The sequence below is a fragment of the Miniopterus schreibersii genome (genome assembly GCF_964146895.1).
Source record: "Miniopterus schreibersii genome assembly, chromosome: 8".
NCBI classification, from domain to species: Eukaryota; Metazoa; Chordata; class Mammalia; order Chiroptera; family Miniopteridae; genus Miniopterus; species Miniopterus schreibersii.
The window spans coordinates 66,619,239-66,640,219 of NC_138109.1; the positions used below are offsets into that span (position 1 = coordinate 66,619,239).

General features: G+C 42.7%; 1 protein-coding gene and 1 long non-coding RNA gene across 3 annotated transcripts in view; one reads left to right on the forward strand and one right to left on the reverse strand.

The window, feature by feature from the left end:
• Positions 1 to 229: 229 nt before the first annotated feature.
• RBM24 (RNA binding motif protein 24) lies at positions 230 to 10,615 on the reverse strand. The gene is made up of 4 exons (XM_081146211.1): positions 10,297 to 10,615; positions 9,038 to 9,161; positions 7,584 to 7,638; positions 230 to 1,032 (listed from the first exon to the last, which is right to left on the reverse strand). The coding sequence occupies exons 1-4, from the start codon at positions 10,462 to 10,464 to the stop codon at positions 669 to 671; spliced, it is 711 nt and encodes a 236-aa protein (XP_081002337.1). The 5' UTR covers positions 10,465 to 10,615; the 3' UTR covers positions 230 to 668.
• The window catches only part of LOC308561316, a 110,800-nt gene continuing 100,430 nt past the window's right edge, over positions 10,612 to 20,981 (forward strand). Inside the window, exon 1 of one of the 2 annotated variants that reach the window (XR_013999457.1) lies at positions 10,612 to 10,853. This is a non-coding gene — a long non-coding RNA (uncharacterized lncRNA). The remainder of the gene's footprint in view (positions 10,854 to 20,981) is intronic. The other variant, XR_013999458.1, reaches the window with a different exon arrangement.

Below are 20,981 nucleotides of genomic sequence, written 5' to 3' on the forward strand. Positions count from 1 at the left end.
CCCATTAATGCCACATCACTTGTTCCACAGTCCCACTCATCCACAGGACAGATGAGAAAATAGCTTTGGTGCCTGCCCACCACGGTACCCACTGCCACGCTGCTCCTAGATCTGATTGTTCGATGCCCATGTTTGAGAGAATAAGAACATTACCTTCTTACTTGAAAAAGTTCTGTAGGCCATAGCGACTTGAAACATGACAATCAGTGCTTTCACCATTTTGCGTTTGTTTGTTTTTTTAAAAAAATCTGCTTTTAAATGTAATTCAAGCTACGTATTGCTCACTCTGTATTCCCTGGTTCAACTAGATTCAAAGAGCATTTCCTAACGTGTAAAAGGCAGTTTGCTTCCCTGATACTATAAAAAGAGCAAAAATAAAAACCCCCTTACAAAAGTGAAGTTCCATCGCTACTCCCGCCGTCGCGTCCGAGCGGCCCCCTCGCTCAGGCTCTTTGGGATCGGTTTCCAAAACTGCGCCCACTCCCCCCTCTCTGCCTCACCTAGCCCACTACCGGAGTATAAAAATAATAATTCTGCTTCACAACAGCATAGCTTTTTTTTTTCTTTTTTTAAAGCTCTTAAGTCCATGTGAAAACGCTCGTCAGCTACTGAAAACTGGGAAATCGGGAGGGAAAGAGAAAACCGCGCGCCTTCGACGGGGCGGCCGCCTACTGCATCCGGTCCGTCTGCAGCTGCTGAGGCTGGTACTGGCCGAAGGCGGCGGCGGCGGCCGCGGCGGCGGCGGCGGCGGCGGCGGTGCCGGGCGCGGCCGCGGTGATTGGCTGCTGCACGGCGTAGCCGTAGCCCCCCGCGGTGACGTAGCCCGCGGCGGCCGGCGAGGCGGCGTACGGGTACTGGTCGTAGGCGGCGGCGGCGGCCGCGGCGGCGGCGGCGGCCGAGTACTGGGCGTAGGCGGCGCCCGTGTAGTCGATGTACGGGGTGGTGGAGGCGGCGGCGGCGGCGGGCTGCACGTGCGGGATGACCACCCCCGGCTGCACGAACGCCTGCGGGTACACGTAGTGGGCGGGGATCCTGCGGAGAAACGGGACGCCGAGTCAGGCCGCGCCGGGCTCCGGGCTGCGCGGCGCCGCTCGCTCCGAGAGACCCCAGACCCCAATTTAGTGGTGGTTACGAGCATAGGGTTGCCACAATATCTGCGCTCCGGGGCGCCGTGCAAGCGCTCGGGCGGGGTGCCCCCAAAGGAATGCAGCTGCCAAAAGGCGAGGACACCCTCCCTGCTGGAATTTTTGTTTGCGACCGTCGAGGTCCAATGGATATCGTTTAGCAACAGTTTGGAAAATGAATCAAGGGTCACGAGGGCCGTGCACATAGAGGTATTTAATAAATGCATAGTCGATGAAGACTTTAGACACTGGTCACGAGTTCGCAAAACGAAACTGCTCACTAGCAGATAGCACGGCCCTCGGCCGCGGGTGCAGGGCTCAAACAGGTCACCGCGATCACTCGGTTCCCAGGCTGTGACGGCCCGTTTGTCACAATGACAGTTTCAACAAAATCGGTACGTTTATTATCATGGCAACCCTACTTCAGATGGCTATGCAGACTCAGCACACATTAATCTCTCTGCAACCTCAGTCACCCTTATTAAAAATAATCATGAAAAGAAGCAGGCGACAAAATAAAAACAGGAGTTTAAAAGTTCACAAGTGTGGTAAACACAGCAGAATCACACTTCTCAAACGAACGGTAGTGCAGCTCACTCTATCACAAGAGGCCATCGTGGGAAGCTATGGAAATGCTATTAACATTCATGGCAGTGACTCCCAACGAGAGGTGCAGCACACTTTTTGTCTTTTCTTTCTTTCTTTTTCTCCATAAAATTCATAAGGACACAAGGGTCAAAGCAAACCTGTTTGACTATCAGGCAACTGAAGGTCAGCCAGCTTGTTTATCTCTATGCAAGACAGACAGAAGGGGTTTTGGGGAAATGATGAGGCTGAGGGAAAAGGCAGGGATGCGGACATACAACTAAATATTTCCCAAATTAATAAAACTTAAAAAGGTTCACATATTAGAGTAAGGAAACAATTTTTTTGGCGCATCTACTAACTCTTGTCTTATCCTCCAGATCAACAGAAATAGATTTACTTGCATATCTGCTTTAAATCTGCCTATAAGCAGGTATTTTATATGAATCAATTCTATTGTTATATATTATCCCGCAAAAGTTCAAGACAGTGAAACAAAATCAAGTACCTTTTTAAATTACGCATTCAGAGATCACATACAAGACACGCTCCAATGACTTTACTAAAACATTAATTTTGTTAAAAATCAAATCACACGAGGTATTTCTAAAAACCCATGTATCTCAGTTCTCACTCTTAGGATTCATTACTGTCCACTTAAAATACTACCATGAACATCTGGTTTATTTCATCTTTCTTTAAAATAATCTCCAACGAAACCCTTATGTTTCTAAAAATATGACACTATAATGCCATCTGGATGTTGGCAGAGCCAACTTATAAGAAATATAAATAACAATCTTCAAATTCTAAGGAACTCAAAACAGAAAAAGTCACATTTAGATATTCAAAAACAGATTTTGCTTTGCCTTTTCAGAGTTATACTGAAAACACTCATTAACAAACATCCATGGAAAAGATGAATTTATCACAGAGGGTAGTGAACTTTGACCCCAATGATAAAAATACACTCCATTTTACTTGACTTGTAGATCTTTCCCAGTGCCAGGGAGAAACCACGTCATCCAGGGTTTTTCAGGACACTCAGCGATGTTCTGAATTGCTGCTTGTCAGAAACCAGACGCATGGCCATGCACACACTCAAAACTCCTCTGCAGGTCAGGTGACTGCTTCACTCACAGCGACAGGTGTGGCTTTACGAAACACTGTCCCGAGAGGCCACCCCGTCCACAATGTGTGGACATGGCTAAGAGAGCCTACACTCATGCCAGTTTACATGTGGTGATGGACAGCAGGGGCTGCAGCCGGGCTATTTTTGATCCTGTCATGCGACAAGGGCTTCCAGCGGGTAAAATGTCTTTATAAGGCCAAAGTAAAACATCTATCAGCTGCAAAGGCCAGCCAGTACGAAGCTCACTGATATGGAAACATTAACCCCTGGACTGCCGAAGTTTCAAAGACAACATGATGGTGGCTAGCTTTGCATCTTCAAATGAAGGTGTTAACTGAAAGTAACTTTAGCCTACGGCGAGGGGGGTCAAATTGTGTGCGCACGTGTATGAAGAATGCGCTAGAAGATAGGCAGGGTTATTCACAGGGCCCTTCTGAATTTATTTTATATTAATAGTTTTTATTTGATGATGTCAACTTATGAGGGTATAAAGTTCCTTGGAACATCAGAATCCTACATCAAGTCTGGTTAGGGTTGGGAAGATGTCTGGAAGACAAATGAAACCCTGGAGTCCTTTAGGGCTTAGAGAAAGGAGAATCCAGAAGACAACAGAGGGCCTAAAATATCTCAGTTCAGGAAGGAGGGCAGGACGGACTAAAACATAAGGTGGCACTTCTGAAGAAATTCCTGTATTAGGAGTTCTTTCAATAGTCTGAGGAACCCATTAAGACAATTTGAGAATCTCCTTCTTACTAAATATCTATCAACATCCCTTCCCTCCATTAATCTTCTATAGAATGTACACACCTAGCAGTTACAAAAGCACAAGAACACAGCAGATACTCTGGACAACTTTCAGAGAACATTTACTAGGCTTTCCTTTTTTCCCTACCTCTTTGGGTCCCTCTGCCAGCTCTCTGTGACTTTTGACATCCTAACTAGTTTCCTCTTCCAATCTCTCATAAAACTACAAAGTCTTCATCTCATTTGCTTGCTCAAGTAATCTATGGCCCCTGACATCATTCCAAACTAAGTACGAATTTCTTAAACTTTGGTATGCAAGACTTTTAATGATTCTGGCTCCAAAATACTTTTTCTAGTATTACTTTCCCCCTTTCCTTGAACCCAGGACAATGGGCTCTTCAATGTTTTGGGGCCATACCACACATTCCTAGGTCCTTACCTTTATTCATGTCATCATTTTGCCAGCGATGCCAATCCTCACTCCATCTCTACCAGTTGAGATCCACCCTAGCTCCTGCACTCATTCCGTGTAGAGCCTTCAGGAATTTGCTGCAACCTTTTAGTCTCAAATCTCTACCATATGTGAAATGAACCCAATATTTCCAACCCTGAATTGCTGTGCATTAAATAAAATTATGTAAAGGGCCCACAATGATAAATACAGTTAAGTACTCAATACAAGAGTTCCTTATCCACCATCCTTTAAAATCTAGGTCAACTTCTACCTCCTTTCTGGATCCCACCAACCTGATGTCTCTCCCCCTTATCTGGAGATGCAGGAACAGCCATTCTGGGTGCTTGACAGTTTTCTTACTGGATTACAAGAGAGAATGAAGTTGTGTCTTATTGGCTACAGCTTGACACACAGGAAAAAAGCATGGCTTCTGAGGTCAGGCACACCATGATCATGAACCTAGGACCAGACTCTACCACTTAGTAGCACTGTGGTAAGTTAATTCACTCTGCAACTCAGTTTCATCACCCATGGAAAGGACATTAACAGTGACTTCATCAAATAATTATTGTGAGAACTAAATTATGTAATTAATCGAAATCCCTTATCAGTACTAGGCATGTAGATGTTCAGTTAATGTTAGTTATTGTCCCTTCTGCCCCTTTTAGTGGACAGTATAATACCTAGTACAATGTTAACACAACCAGCTGAAAATTTAGCACTTAAAGGTATACTAGGTAAATGTTTAAGTGTATTGCAACCTGATCTAAACTAGCCTAGAAATTTCTATTCACAGATCCGCATTCTTTCTTCTGCAAGGTTGCAGTAAGAAAATGCTTCTTTCGAACATAAAATACATAATATACTGTTCAAAAAATTCATAGGTTTCTATACATCTATCCATTGGGTTACATCACAAATTCCTTTAGGCCAAGGTTTTCTCTTTAAAGGCCCAGAGTAATTTGGGGCTGTTTAAGGATTACAACTAGAAAAAAATAGTTCAGTTACGAGAATTTTAAATAAATTAAATCAAATTAAAAATTTTCAAGTGTCTTTTCGGGCCTAAAATAAGAACATGTAGCATTCAAATAGAATTTAGGATGACCAGGTGTGATTTGTTAGGTACAGACTCTGGGAACCAGAGCAGTGTTGAGAACCTCTTAAAAAAGAAAGGGAAGGCTTGCTTGGTTCATCTGGAATGCTATCTATTTTTAATAAGAATCTCAAGTTCAAACAATTTATGCAAACAGTAATAATCACCATCCTTTATCAAGACAGCTAATATTAAAAGAGATGAAAAACAAAAGGTTACTATCAAAACATGTTTGCTTTAAAATTTTCATGTGACACAATTTACTCTGGTTGTTCTTATGTTCCTTTGGCTGCTTTCTTTCTCAAAGATCTATAAGGACTCTTGACAACCAGTCCAGATTTCTATGTGTAGCTCTTAAGCCCCTCCATAAACATTCTTCATGCTGAGTTTTTTCTCCTCTGTGCCTCTGCGTAGCTCACCTCATCCTATACCCTTGAGACATATCTATTCGTCCTTTCACCTGTCTAGGGTATAGCCATTGATTCAAGCCTCGTTCAAGTCTCCACAAAGCCTAGTTCAGCTTCTCCAGCTCATCTATTTTACTGCTATTCTGAGTTCCTTTTGTACTGAAAACTATACCAAGTAATTTAGCAATCAAGTTCTCGATTGGTCTGTTTTTTAGTTCTCAAACTAAAGGGCAATGTCCTTATTCTGTATCACCCCCTAGCACAGAGAAACATAAACACATGCAAATACCTGTTGATCAATAATTCAGTTGTATAACTGTTTCAAGATTGTTACTGTGAGATCCTGACTAAGTTCACTATCACTTCCTAAGATGTATGTTTTCCTTCCCAATCCCTTTTTCAACATAGTCTAGACCAATGTGGGGGGAGGAGCCCACAGAAGTAGTTGGACCAATAAACCCACTAATTGTTGTCAGTATCCAGGATGGTTTGGATGAGGCATTGAAAAATAGCTATGGATTGAAGGCCCTTTTAATGATATTGGACAGAAGACTCTTCCAAGGTTTAAAACAAGTAAGACTTGGCAGTAAGAGTGAAGTATCGATATGTTAACAAGAAGGTTATAAGAAGGCATTCATGGAAAATGTAACTTGACTCTTCCAAGTAAAAATATTATTACTTTTTGGGGGGGTCTATTCTTAGAGAAACATAAGGTAGATATCTGTCTATATAGATAGAATCCAACCTTCCAGTCTACATACACATGTAGGTGTTTAGATGTTAAGCTAAAGAAGAAACTATTTCTGAGGATAGAACACTTCTTAAACAGTTATAATATTTGAAAAGGAAGTTTAAATCTCTGGCATTAGAGTTACAGCAATATTGATCACACAGAATATAGCCAAAACAGACTCTAAGTGTTCAGAATAAACTTAGGTGTTAGGGGATCTCCCACTCATATCTTGTCTGAATGGAAAGAAAATAAGGGAGCTCAAATGAGGAAAGCTGCTGATCACAAAACCCAGAAATAACACAAATATGAGCAGACTGTTCACCTGAGTTAGGTCTGAAATGTGAAAGTTAGTGCTACTCTACTAAAAAACTTGGCTAGTGTTAACGAAATCTGATGAGAGTTGTTGAACCTTTAAATTAGAAGGCCTAAAAGTGGATACACATTGCAAAAGAAAGAACCCCATTCCCAGAAAACTCCCCAGTAAAACAGAAACTTAGGACATGCAAGTAATGTATCTGTATTCTTACAGAGGGAAATCACACGATTTAGCACTCACTACAAAAGTATGGTTAAATGGAAGTCACAGGCTACAGCTTAAAAGCAAGGAAAAAAAAGAGGCCCTTTGCTTCCCATGGCAAAGTCAAAAGTCAACACTCCTCAACACCACCACCAAAACCAAAACACAAAGAGCCCCTTCCCCGAGGAAAAGAAAACACTTTCACTACAGCTCTTTTCAATTAAGTAAAAAGCACACAGTTTAGCTATCAACATCACTTCATTACTGTAATAAATAAAATAAAGCACACGAAGGTCTATTGACTATTGTGAGAAATAAAACAACACCAACATCCATGCATCGTTAATCACCATCTGAGCTTGTGTGTCTGAGTCTACTGGTTACAGTTTAATTCCAAACAGAACTATTCCACCTCTTATCATGGTATCCTTCTGATCAGTTAGCTTAACTGTATACGAGCCCTGTCAGGTTAGAAAGAGATAAATAAAATTGAGTCAAGTTGAACAGTAGTAATGGTGTTGGGACACAATTGTCTTGTACACAAGTCATACCTGGTATTTTTGTTTTGTTAATCATAAGCTCAAAATTTGTCTGGTTTGGAGGCTGTATACTTGATCAGATAACTTGACTCATCTAAAAATATTTATATTATCAGCATTAAGAATACACAAACATATATAAATATGTATAACAAGGAACATTCTGTGACATGATGGTCTTGTCTGTATATATAAGAAACAGTTAACAAATTATAGCCATATTGAAAGTTACGAGGGCCTGGCTAATTGACTTACCCAAAAGGTCTTTGTATAAGGGCTGGATGAAGTTGTTGAACACCAAAGGCAAAACCTAACAACAAAACATACCACATTCTCTATTTATGAATGATTAGGCATTTATAACTCCTACATATAAAGAGCAATTGCAACTTTAACATAGAAAAGATAACCATCCTTTTGACGCTTTAGAGAAGATAGTATATATATTTAAAAGTCAGTTTTATTAATGTTATTGTTAATCCAAGTAAACATTTCAATAGGCTAGAAGTTGAAACTAAAAATTATCTGCAAAGTTAAGTTGACAGACATAGAATAAAACCTTCGAAAATTAGTCCAGGGAAGAATTCTCATGGAATGAAACCAAGAACAATAGGACTTGATAATGAAGTTACATGGCAAAAATATTCCTATGATTCTGAATCATGATCTATAAAAATTCTTTGTAATTTGGAACATTCTGGAATGCTTTGAACAATGCTTTGGAAGATTACAGATTTTACAGACAATAGTATAAAAATTCACCAAAACAAACTCTCCTTTCCTTCTCTTCTGGACAGTATATATACACAGCATATTAGACAAATACATGTTTTTTAATGTTCATAGATAGTTGCACATGCACCCACTTTTGTGACAACCTAGTTTCCTAGTAAATCTGTTTGGATGGAAGTGTCAACCTCTTTCCCAAATTTCAGATGGAAAGTAGCTTACCCAAGAAAAGATTACATTTGATTAACAGTCAACTCTCAATTATTTGTGCTAATGCAAAGGGCAGTGTTGTAAACGCAAAAGGTCATGTTTTCACATAGACAAAACTGTGCTCCCTACTGGTGATTAATAGCTATGTGATTTTGGGATAAATTATTTCTCATCTCTATCAGTTTCTTCATCTGTAACATGAGGGTCCTAGAGTATGTGAAATCGCTCTACTTTAATTACTAATATCCTGTGATTCTATGTTAAACATCATCCAGACACCTCCACTTGCAACCCTATGCTTTTCTTGGTTTCAGTGTTCAAGTCTGAGTGACTGCTTTGAGCTCAGGGCAACTGGTGGTAAAAGGAGACACAGCACTACATTAGGAAGTATAACCAGCTGGAGTTGACAAATTGGGCCCGTATAATCCAGATCTGAGTTATCTACAAAAACTCGAAAATGCAGAGTGGATTGTGACTAATGTCATATAGAAAACAGATGAGTCAAGCCCAAGTCTGGGTGTGTACAAACTGTCCAGACCCCCCAGATCTATTTTTGTACACAGGTATATTTCAAGTCCTGAAAGGAGTGTTTACAACTCTCATCTATTTATCTTTAATGCCTTGGTAGAATAACAAATCATGGTTTAACTTTACTAAACACATCTACAGGTTCTCAGAGAACCAATGCCTTCTAAACCAGGGATTCATTGTAGGAAGTAATGGGCGTCTCTAGTGGGGAGGGGAGGCAGAAGGGACCCTTGTTTTCTCACCTGGTTGCATGATCCTTGGCTTTGCTCCCAAGTATGCCAGATTCACGTTGGCCTTCCTGCCATCAATGATGGGGTTGGGATCTTTGCAGGCTCTTTCAGCAGCAGCCCGGTCAGCCATGGTGACCTTAGCAACATACACACACAGACATACATACAAAGCTCTAAATCAACCCTTGAAGGAAACCAGAATCGCATTGGAAAAATCATTCATGATAAAACTAAGGGGGGGGGGGGTGTCTTAAACTTTTTTTTCCCTTTTTTCTTGTTCTTCCCCCAGGAAGTCCCACTTACTTCTTGATCCCCCCTCCCGCCCTCCCAGTCCAAAAAGAAAAGGGGAAGAAACAGAAAGGAAGGAAGGAATACCTGCGCCCCCTCCCCCACGCACACACTCCAAAGTCTTAACGGTGCTAGCAGGGCCTAGCAAAGATTTGGAAGCTTCAAATTCTGTCTTTGAACTCCTCTAGGTCCTCTGCCCCCCAACCCCCCAAACCCCCAGGTCTCCACCGGACCTGAGGCGCTGTTTGCTTTAAAAAAAAGTCCAGCTTCACATCCGCCTGTGCTCCCAACCACCCGCAAACACTCCCCAACGACAATAGCTATTGTCCTGCTCGGGGGCTCCCTGCTCTTGGGCAGCTGAATGCACACGTTTAAATCTCCAGGAAGCTTCACAGGCTCTCTTTCAGTTCTGCAAAGATCCATAAGATCATCTTTTTAAAGAACCTATCTTTGCAGTTAAAAGGAAAGGGGGGTAGCATGAGGGGAAGAGCCCCAGACCTCCAGGGGTGCCCCCCCCGCGGCCCCAGCCTGAACGCCAGCAGACACACGCATTTCTACAAAGCAACAGTGCGCCCCACCACCGGCCTCCGACCCGGGGGTGCGACACGGCGGGGCTGCGGCCCCTCCCTCCCAACCCTCCGCACCCCCGAAACCGGCAGTCGCTCCGGTTTCCCCTTCCAGCCCCGCTCGGCCAGTCCCCGCGCCGCCGCAGCGCGCGGGTCCCCGCGGCAGCCCTCGAGGCGGGAGCCGGCCCTCCCGCCCCGCGCCCCGCGCCGCCCCGCGCCGCCCGCCGCGCTCCCGCTTTCATTTCTGCGGGGAGCGAGGGGCGCGGGCGCACGCCCGAGGGGCTCCCCGCTCGGCCTCGCCCAGCCCCAAACAGCGACCGCCCGGGGCCAGCGTGGCTCGGTCCCTCCCGCCCCCGCGGGGCTCGGCTTCCCGGCGGGGCTCTCAGCCCCCCCAACCCCCTCATCCACGCAACTTACAAATCCGTAGCCCCGGGACTTGCCGGTCTGCCGGTCGGTGATGACCACCGCCTCCTCGATCTCGCCGAAAACCTCGAAGTACTTGCGCAGGCTGGCGTCGGTGGTGTGGTAGGGCAGCCCCCCGACGAAGATCTTGGTGTACGTCGTGTCCTTCTGAGTCGTGTGCATCTTCGCGCCCGCCCCGCGGCTCGGGCTCCGGCTGCGGCTGCGGCTGCGGCTGCGCCTCCTCCTCCGGCTCCGCGTCTCCTGCACCCTTTCGCGGCCGCCGGGGGCCGAGGGCGCGTCCGGGGGCGCGGGCGGCGGCGCGGCGGGGGCGGGCGTCCGGGGGCGGCCGAGGGCGCCGGGCGCGCGGCTGCCGAAGTCGCCAGCAGCCCCGGAGACTGGACTCGCCTCTCTCCTCCCGCCCCCCCTGCCGGTCACGGTACAAATTCTCCGGATCGTCTGGGTGAGGATCCGGTTCAGTAGAACGTGCGAGCGGTTTCCCCCTCACTCGGCGGGGAGGCCACGGAGGAAGAGCGAGGGGGGTCCCTCCAGCGGAGAGCGGGGTGCGTTTAGAGGTAGATTTTCCTTTCGTAGAAATCAGGTGTCTCAGGTGGGGCGCGGGGAGGGTCCGCGGGACGCGCGGCCGGGCGCGGAGGTGAGTGGGTGGGCGCGGCGGCGGGGCCGGGGGCGGGGGACTCCGCGCGGCTCCGGTTGACGTGCGGTCCCTCCCGCCGCGGAAGCTGGAAGACAAGTGGCGAGGACGGCTCTCCCCCTCTCTGCTCCCTCCCCCCCGGGCCGGGGGTCGGCGCCCGGCTGGGGAGGGGGCGGGCCGGACGCCTGCGATTGGCCGCGGCCGCACCTGGGGCGCCTGGCGCCGCCGCCCCCCAGCTGTTGGGAACAGCTGCTTCCCTCCCGGCGCCGCGCGGCCCGGGGCCGCCGGGCTGGGGCTCGGGAGCCGAAGCGGTTAGGGCTGGGGACGGCTGCCGGCGGCCTGGCGCGCAGCGCCGCCCGCTCCAGCCCGTCCCAGTACCAGCAGCCCCGAGCCGCCCCTGCCGGAGCCCGGGGCGCGGGGGCTGAGCCCCAGGAGGGAGCTGTGTCGCTTTTCAAAACGAAAACGGGAGCTCCTAGCGCTCGGCCGCGGTGACAGAGCCCGCGCCCGGGCAGCCGAGCTGGGGGCCCGAGGGCCAGGGGCGGTGCGCTCCGAGGCCAGAGCCCTCCAGGCGCGGGGGCCCCGGAGCTGGGCAACGACACCCGAGCTGGGTTACCTGCGGTCTGGAGAGTGAGAAGGGCCCCCAACCTTCCTTGACCCCAAAGGGCCGGGTCTGGAGACAACTAGCGAGGCAGAGCCAGAAGGGAAAAAAGGGCTAGGCTTTGGTGTGCTGGGGAGAAAACTATTAGCTTTAATTGCTCCAGGCCTAGCCAAGCTAAGTAACTGTAGACACCTAAGTTTATCAGGCACCACATTCTATTTCAGGGCATCATAAATTAGTACCTCAGCCCCCACAGTCACCAAATTTGTGTTTCCTCTCTAACTCCTGGGGAAGATTGGTACAGATTTCTCATGATAATTTCTCTCTCTTTTTTTTCTTCTCCCTCCCGAAGCAAAGAATTAATGTATTTCCTTTTATTTGAATATTTAGTGTCTTGAACTCAACTGCTTTATCGGGATGTAATCCTAAAAGGTGCAGTCTTTTGAAATCAACTTGTTACATAACCACTAGTTTCTACCAGCAGACCTTTAAAACATTTGTAGAAAATACACTCTTTAGTGCACCCTATATATGTTTTTTTATACCAGCTCTTTACAACTTCTTTCTATTAAGAGGACATTCAATGAGGCCATAAAATCATTGTCATATTTGAGGTTGGACGAAGATATTTAATGAGAGCAGAATGTTTCACCCACCACTGATGGCACACAATTTGCTTTTAAGTTGTTTCCACCAGGGGTGTCCACTGAAGTCCATACATTAATTGCCCCGGGCCACACCATTTGTTCCCTTAAAGAGGTTTAGTATGTTAACCTATTAGAGAGGCACATGCTTATGTTTCTCTTCCCAGGGCACCTTTGCCATCAGCCCAAGAGTATGAGATAAATTGCATTTGCAAAAACTAATGGGAATGCACATGTTCTTATACAAAATGTAAAATTCTGCTTTTCATCTTGCTGACTTTGGCATGAGGTTGGCCTTTTGAGGTCATCAGTTTCTTTAAGTTTGCACTCACAGTGGGAGAAATGGAGAAATAAGAAGCCTAAAGTTTAATGGAAAATGTTTTTTAAATCCAATTGAAGAAAAATAAAGCATTTACAAGCATACGAGAGCCAGCAAGTGAAACTGTAAACACCCTCTCTTCAATGCTTAAGTAAAGTACAGGTTTTAAAGGGACTGTGTGTACCCGTACGATGAAAGATAATTTTTAAAAATTAGAAAAACAAAGCAGGCCATGAAACAGAGGAGGCGTGTTTTTAAATATTTAACAGTCATCTTGCAATGTCATTTAAGAATTACTGTACTTAGATGAGGGTCAGGCAAAAACTCTTTTGTGCGGGGAAGCTACTTACAGAGAAGCCTTAAAGAAAAGAGTGACTTTGGCTGTTTCCCCTTCTCTTTCTGCCTGGATGGGGAGCCCACCTGGGAAGGGACTGTGATAATATCAAGGAAGGAGGGTGTCTGGGAGTGCAGCCAGCAGCTTGGATGTTCACGAGGTATAATGGTGAGATCTACAAGGAAATTCTGATCCCAGGTTGGGATACCTGTGTCGTAAAACTTGGCTTCTGGAAATTAGATGCTTCCCTGCCATAGTCCCCGAGAAAATAATGCAGCTACTCTCCCCCTACCCTGTGTAACCGCTGACTGGTGTGCTTTTATTCTTTCAATGGAAAAGTCAAACTTTGATACCTTTGTTTGAAACTTTGTTCATTTTGTATGAAATGGTGCCTGGATATCCCTGATTTTTAATTCCAGAGATAATTAAAACATTACTAATAACGTGGTGTTATGTGGTTCTCCGAAAACAAAGGTTAAGAGGAATGGAGATTCCTTGTGGTCCAAACCAGTTTCTTCTTTTCTTCTTTTTTGAAATTGAATTTGTTGGGGTGAAGTTGGTTAATAAAATTATACAATGCTACAATTTATCATCGGTATATTCCGTTGTGTATTTACCATCCCAAGTCAGGTCTCCTTCCCAGCCACTTTAAACAGAAGCCATGGTTCAGACCCAGTTCAGCTTGACAAACCGTCCAGCGCCCCCCACAGGCAGGCACTGGGCTGGGGCTTGCCATTATTGCCGCTGGGTTTTGTTTCACATCAGCACAAAGGTGGGCGCAGTTACAATGGCCAGACCCATTCTTGGTGGATTTATGAACCTGAGCCATCAGACCATGTAGCCTTAGAGCCATAAAATCTCTTAGAATTCAAAGTTTCAAGGTTATTAAGTACCAAATATTTCTGTACAATCACCCATTACAAAGGCAGGTTGAAAAAACAATACTTGGGTAATCCTTTTGCTTTCTCAGCTGCTTTTGGCAGAGAACAGCCCGCGTATATTAGCAGACCTTGTGCAATATGATGTGCGTGTGCTTCTTTGGAAAGAAAGAGCCATAAAATACTTTAAAAGTTATAAATAGCTTTTAAGTTTGTCATATCCAAATTAGTACATATGGATGGGCCTGAATCCTTGGTTCCTATTCCATGGCAAGATCAATATTATTTTATTACTTACACTAAATTATAGTCCACTTTGTTCAAAATCTTAATCTGACTATTAAAGGCCAGAACCAAACTCACAGTCTCACATTCATTTATCTCTTTTCTCTCTCTCTCTTGTAAGTTAATCATGGAAATCAACTCCAGGCACAAAGTTTATGAAGAATTTTGAGAAAAGAGAGTAATACTTCATGAGATTAGAGAAGCATTACTACTGCTCATGGAGGTGCCTGCTACAGAGCCAGTATTATTGGGACGACAAGTCTCCTGTGGGCAGGGTTGATCTCTTAGATGTTGCTGGATCTCCTGCAGTCAGTTAGATCCTCTGCAGAGTTCCATACATATGAACACTGAAGAAATACTTACTGAAGAGATTTGATATTTTAAAGATACCTACCTGCAAGCTTGATGGGAGAAAAAAGTACTTTCTTGATTAGAACTGACCTCTTGAAGAGTATTTAGGCCAGGCACTTCTTTAAATGGAAATATATCTTTGATGAAGTCTTTTGTTTTGGTTGTTTAGAAACATTTACCTTTTTTTTTTTTAGAGTGTGTGAGCATTCTGATGTGAAACCAACAGATTTTCTGTCCTTTTGAGAAGTCTCATGATCAGCTGTATTTCTGTTTCTCTGGGTGGGTTGGTCACTTTCTTTTAGTAAGAGATAACAAACACATGTAATAGGTTATGCTGCTCTTTGAGTGTGCAGAAGAATTGGCAGTCAGAAGCCTCATCGGTTCAGCTCAGATCCACCTCTGGGGGAATTCTATTCATGCTTCATTAAGCCACATCTGAGCTGCTAAGCAAAGTGAAATGGAAATTTGTAACTGTTACTCAGTCATTGAAGTCATAATGTCTCCTTTACATCAAACATCCAGAAAATAGCAGAATAGAGATTTCTGGAGAAGGAGGGAAGGGCAAAGATGAAAGTAAGGGGGGACAGAAAGAGTTCACTGCCAACTTCACCCTACCAACAGTCCCCCTCTGCCTGGGTAGAAGTGGCTTTAAGTGCACACACACTTTAAATTCTATTCAATAAATTTGAAAGGCAAGGAAGGGAATGCAAACATTTTAAACTCACCATGTATTTCTTTAAATTTTAAAATTCAGGGGTGTGCTTTGATTTTAAGTCTTTAAATAGTGATCCTCGGAGCTGCCAAGCTATTTTTGATACTCTCCAAATGTATTGAATAACTCTGTTGATGACAGATTCATTCTACTGATGTTGCTTGTGTGCTGGGCAGAGGAAATAGCCCTGGGTCCCAAGACTAGAGTCCTAGGGCACAGCCCAGACAGTCATTGACCAACTCTAAGGCCTTGCTTGCTCTATTCCATTAAAAAGCACGAATGCAGTGAGAAAAACCTGTGACAGTCTTCCCTGGGTAAACATGACCTAAAACAGAGGGTGCTAGTCTGAGCCTGTATTTACACATGTATTTAGAGGGTCACCTTGGATTTATGAGACAGTACAATGTCAATTAACACTTGGGTGTTATTTATTTACTTTTAAATTTAAACTACTTGAGATCATTCTGTAAGATTGAAATTTTTCCTTCTAATAAAGGAAAGGCGTTTTGTGACATAAAATGATAAAAAAGTATAAATATGTATAAAGAAGAAAATCGAAAGCACCCATAATTCTACTCAGAATAATGTAACATATTAGAGGGTTTAATATCAGGTGTTCCCTGTACATAAATATATACATGTAAGTACATAAACAGGAGTTATCCTTTACATTCTTACTGCCAGCTTTTTTCACCTAATAGTATAAGGTGGTATATGTTTCCCTCTCATTAGTTTCCACAATTCATTTAAAATGCCTAAATAGCATTTAATTATGCCAGTGCCCCCAAATTTATTTAAGCAATCGCCTTTTGTTGGGCACTTACATTGTTTCCAGTTGTTCCCTATTATGGAGGGCTCTCAGATTAAGTTCCTTGTAGATAATTCCTTTTATACATTCTTTTTTTAAAAAATATCTTTATTGATTTCAGAGAGAGGAAAGGAGAGGGAGAGAGAGATAGAAACATCAGTGATGAGAGAGTCATTGATCAAGCCCACAACCCGGGCATGTGCCCTGACTGGGAATCGAACCCCGATCGCCTGGATCCTAGGTCGACGCTCAACTGCTGAGCCACGCCCGGCCGGGCCCTTTTATACATTCTTGATTATTTCATAAGACTGGTTTCATGAAGAACTTTGTTTTGTCCACTGCTAAACCCCTGACCCCTAGAATAATGTTTGATACATAAAAAAGTGCTCAAATATTTATTGAATGAAGAAATTCTCACCAGTTTATGTATTAGGTTGAAGCATACTGTCCAAACTTAGATCTTTTGATACATATTGTCAAGTTGTCCTCCAAAAGGTGCTATCAGATTTTATTTCTTCCAGCAGCATTTTGATGTTAGTGTTCCAGAATCCGCAGTGACGCTGCTGAGATAGAAAAAATTTTGTTTGCAAGTAAGAAAAATCCTAACTCACACTGAGTTAAGTAATTAAAAGGAACTTTCGGTCCTCTAAAATTGAAAAGTCCAGAGAAGGCTTCCAATGTGGTTTGACCACAGGGTCATGTTGTCACCAGGACTCTGACTCCATCTGCCGAGGTCCTCCTGCCGTTGCCCTCTTCTGCTGGTTGGCTCTGTGCACGCCCTCAAGGTAGCACAGTGGTTGCCAGCAGCTCCCAGGGCCATGAGCCTCCTTGTGCACATGCAGGGGAAAAGAAATATATGTATATATATTTATGTAACCAACTATCAAGTGAAATTCTGATCTTTTTTAGGTTGTATCATCTTGGGTTGCAAGTTCACCTTTGAACTAATCTTAGGAGCCAAGGAATGTGATTTGCAGCTTTGCTTAGGCCTGGGTTCCATTCTGGTTTCCCATCGTGGAACAAATCACTAGGGCACAGGGATGAGACACTGATTTGCTCAGACCCTCATGGCCCACGCCGGGAACTGGGGAATCCTACCAAATGTGGTTTGGAGATTCCGAGTTCTTTTGGGAAGAAGAAACGGTAGAGTGACTGCTTTGGAAATGACCAAAAGCTACACTGAATATCAGCATTTAATTTTTAAAATCTATGTATTGTCTAGGGTAACAATACTCTCCTGCCAATTTTTCCCCATAAGTCTATCGACCTTTTGTTTTTCTTTTGAGAATTGCCCTTAAAAAAAAAAAAAAGGGTGTTTGTCCGTTTTCCTTCAATTTTTAAGAACACTTTAAAGAGCTGTTTTGATAGACCCACACCATGTAACTCAGATCATCCAGTCCAACTCCTCATTTTGGAGTTGAGAAAACTGAGGCCTAGAGAAAAATGTCTTCTAAAAGGTATTTTTTGGCTACATCTAGCAAAAGACTCAACTGGAATTTAAATTAATCATATTTACTTTTGGAAAAAAAATTGTTAAATTTAGATATAACTTAGATATACTCAGTTGCACAAATCTAAATGTACACATGCATACACCCATGTAACCATCACCCAGATTAACATTCCTTCAACTCAGAAGATTCCCCTGTGCCCTTCCCCAATGAATGACAGTCCCCCCCACCACACACACACACACACACACACACACACACACACAATCATAACCACTATTCTAACTTCCATCATCATGGTCTAGTTTTGCCTGTTCTTGACTTTCATTTAAATGAAATCATAGAGTATTTATTTTCTCTTTTGTGTCTGGGTTCTTTTGCTCCTATCACTATCATAGTTGGGAGATGTTAACACCTCTTCCTCAGTTACTGAAGGAAACAAGATTAGGCACAGGGAGAAGTGGAGCTGCATAATTTTCAGCCAACCCTAAGGGGACTTCTGAAGTTCTGATGACACTTGAGAGTTGAGGGAGCTGTGTCTTTACGCCTCAGTGATGGGTCATTGTTAGATTCTTTACTCATGTTCCTGATCTCTCTTCTTCTGTTTTGTTTTTTTCGTCTTTTTTTCACTCTATGCTTTAATTGCATTATTTCTATAAATCTCCCTTTGATTTCATGAAGCCTGTCTTTTGTGGTGTTCAGACTTCTGTTAAACACATCAAATAACTTCTAATTTTAAATATTGTATTTTGAAGTTCTAGAATGTTTATTTAACATTTTTATGAATTATAGAATATTCTGCTGAAATATTTCATATTTTAATCTATGTACCTTGTTTATATTTTCCTTTAACTTATTATTTATAATTATTTTGAAGTCCTTGTAAGCTAACTCCCATGCTTAGATCTTTTCTATGTCTGCTTCTATTGATTGTCTCTTCTCTTGATTATCAGCTTCACATGTCTAGTAATATTTTCTTGTATGCCGGATTATGTTAGAGAAGCTCTGTATTATGTAATTTTCCTCTGAAATATGTTGAATTTTGTATCTGTAGCATATAAATTACTGGCAGATCACTCACATTCTGTCAATATTTGATTTAGAATGTTTAGGGTGTTTAGGGTGAGTGATTTTCAATTATTTTCTTACGTCTAGAAAGCAGACCTCATTCTTAAACATGAACTTTCTGAAGTTCCAACTGAATGACCAGAGTGTTCATCAAGATCTTTTTAATTTGGATGGGCTAGAATTTTAAGATCTTCATAGCATTTTGCAATGACTGAAAACTTTGTTCATCAAAACTCCCAACAGCTGTTTTTTCTTTTTCTTTTCTTAAAATATGGGCTTCCTTTCTTTTTAGGCATATCCCATTTGGCTTAAAATTGCAGGAGAATTTTTATGCATATTTTTTGCTCCTTATTTTCCCTTACCTACTACCTGCCCTCCCCAGTCCCAGCATTCTTAGCACTTAAGCTCTGATCTCTGTTTCTTCTGCCTAATGAAACCAACACTTCATGCTTGGGCCCTATTTTCCTGAGTCAAGGATTTGCAAATAACTTCAGGAAAAAATCTGGAGTAAATGTAGACCTCATCTTATATATGTCCATTCTCTTAAGAATTATGCCCCTGAATTGTTTACTGCATTTCATGTTCATGCATTTCAACAGTTGTTTGATATTGTACTCAGCCTTTATAGTTCTTTTTTAATGATATGAGTTTAATACCAGCTACTTTATCTTGGTCTGAACCAGAATTCCTTTAAATCAATTATAAATATGGATATTTTGGTAAAAACCTCTTTACACTAAAATATTAATGTATTTCTTTATTTTTTAAAAAATCATATTTAGATGTATTATGTAGCAACTAGTGTTGGTTGCTGCATAACAACCAACACTTGGATTATCAGTAAACTTTTACCAAAAATGCAGATTTTTCTTTGTTGTTTTTTTTTTAACTCTCACCCAAGGATATTTTTTCCTTGAGAGAGTGGAAGGGAGGGAGACGGAAAGAGAGAGAGAGAGATTAATTGCCTCCTGCATGAGCCCCCACCAGGGCTGGGGATCAAGCCTGCAGCTGGGGTATGTGCTCTTGGCCAAAATCGAACGCAGGACCCTTCAGTTCTCAGGCCAGTGCTCTAACCACTAAGCAAAACGGGCTAGGACTTCTTTGTCCGTTTGTAAGGTACATATTCATACATAAAAATATATCAGAGTAAATAAGTATCTTCTTCATACTAAACTTTTGCCTTAACCAAAAGAAGCTATTCATTTTAATAACAGATTTTGGAATACAGAAGAAATTTAAAAATCATGGGTTCATCAAAGTTAGTTTCCAGCTTAACTTTCTTATCCATCAATTTCTGGGCAAATTGTGTAAAAATATCTTGAGGGTTAGCCTAGAAAATGTTTGCACTAATCACAATACTCAAGAACAGTGTAAATAGACTAAGATCAACATAGACAAAATTACAAGGCAAATATGTCTTTCAAGAGATCCATAGGCTCAACATGTAAATCTTCACTCCCTCAGAGTTTTTTCTTTTTTCTTCGTAGATATGCGGGTTTGTTCTTTGCAAATGTAGTTCTTGGCCCCTGAGCATAGGAATTTTATGCTTATGGATAGCAACCATTGCCTAGGTGTACACATACGAATTTTTTACAAGAACATTGGAGGGAGGTGGAAACAGAAGTGTTTGGCAAGACCATGCACACCCCCCTGTTCTGTCTACATTGGACAGAGAAGGGACATGTTTCTAGACGTTTTGTTTTTGCCAGAAAATCATAGTGCTTTATACTGGCTCCGCTTTCTCCTTCTAGATGAAATTTTCTGGGCCTGAAAATGTCATTCCAGATGTTTTCTCTGACAACTGAATGTTGATCTCTCCTTACCCAGCAATATTCTTGCATAACAGCAGGTATGGGTCCTTGTTGTGAGAGGCAATTTCAGAAACTTGGAACATAGAAGGGAGAAATAGAAGAGACATCATAGCGGCCAGTTGATGGAGTGCAGGAGTGTCAATTAAGGAAGGAAAGCAGTCTATCTATATACTTAAAGTATTATAGTTAGAAAGTAATTCATCAGGCTCTGCCAAAAAGACAAGTGCCAATACATTAGCTACACAGAACACTGAAGAGTTGAGCACAATCAGGGTTTCTGTCAGACTCTGGCAGCAATTCTGAGGCGACCTTTGTATAAAGCAAGAAACCTTTTTGCACTGTGTTTTAAATCACATAAATAGCAAAAAAAGAAAAAAAAAAGTTATAAAGATTAATATACATGTAGATATGTATAATTATTAAGATGTCCATTTATATCTGTTTACAAAGCAAAATTCATCTAGTTATATGCAGAAAAACAGTGAAACTACCCAAACATTTTATGAAAATAACTTATTTTGGTTTATCTGTTCTGTTTTTATTTATATTACGCTTTGGGAAAGTACTTAGCCCCCATTTGTATATGGAACAGCGTCAGTTTCAGCTTGCATGAAGAATCCATCTTAATACAAGATATCAGAATTAAAGTAGTTTTCTTTTAAACATCAATTGAAGAGATGAATTAAGTGGTATAAAGGTTATTTAAGTAACTAACTGTACAATTGGTTCTTTTTCTAATCTTTGGAAGATGTTTATAAAATATTTTTCCCACAGCATTACAAACAGATTTTT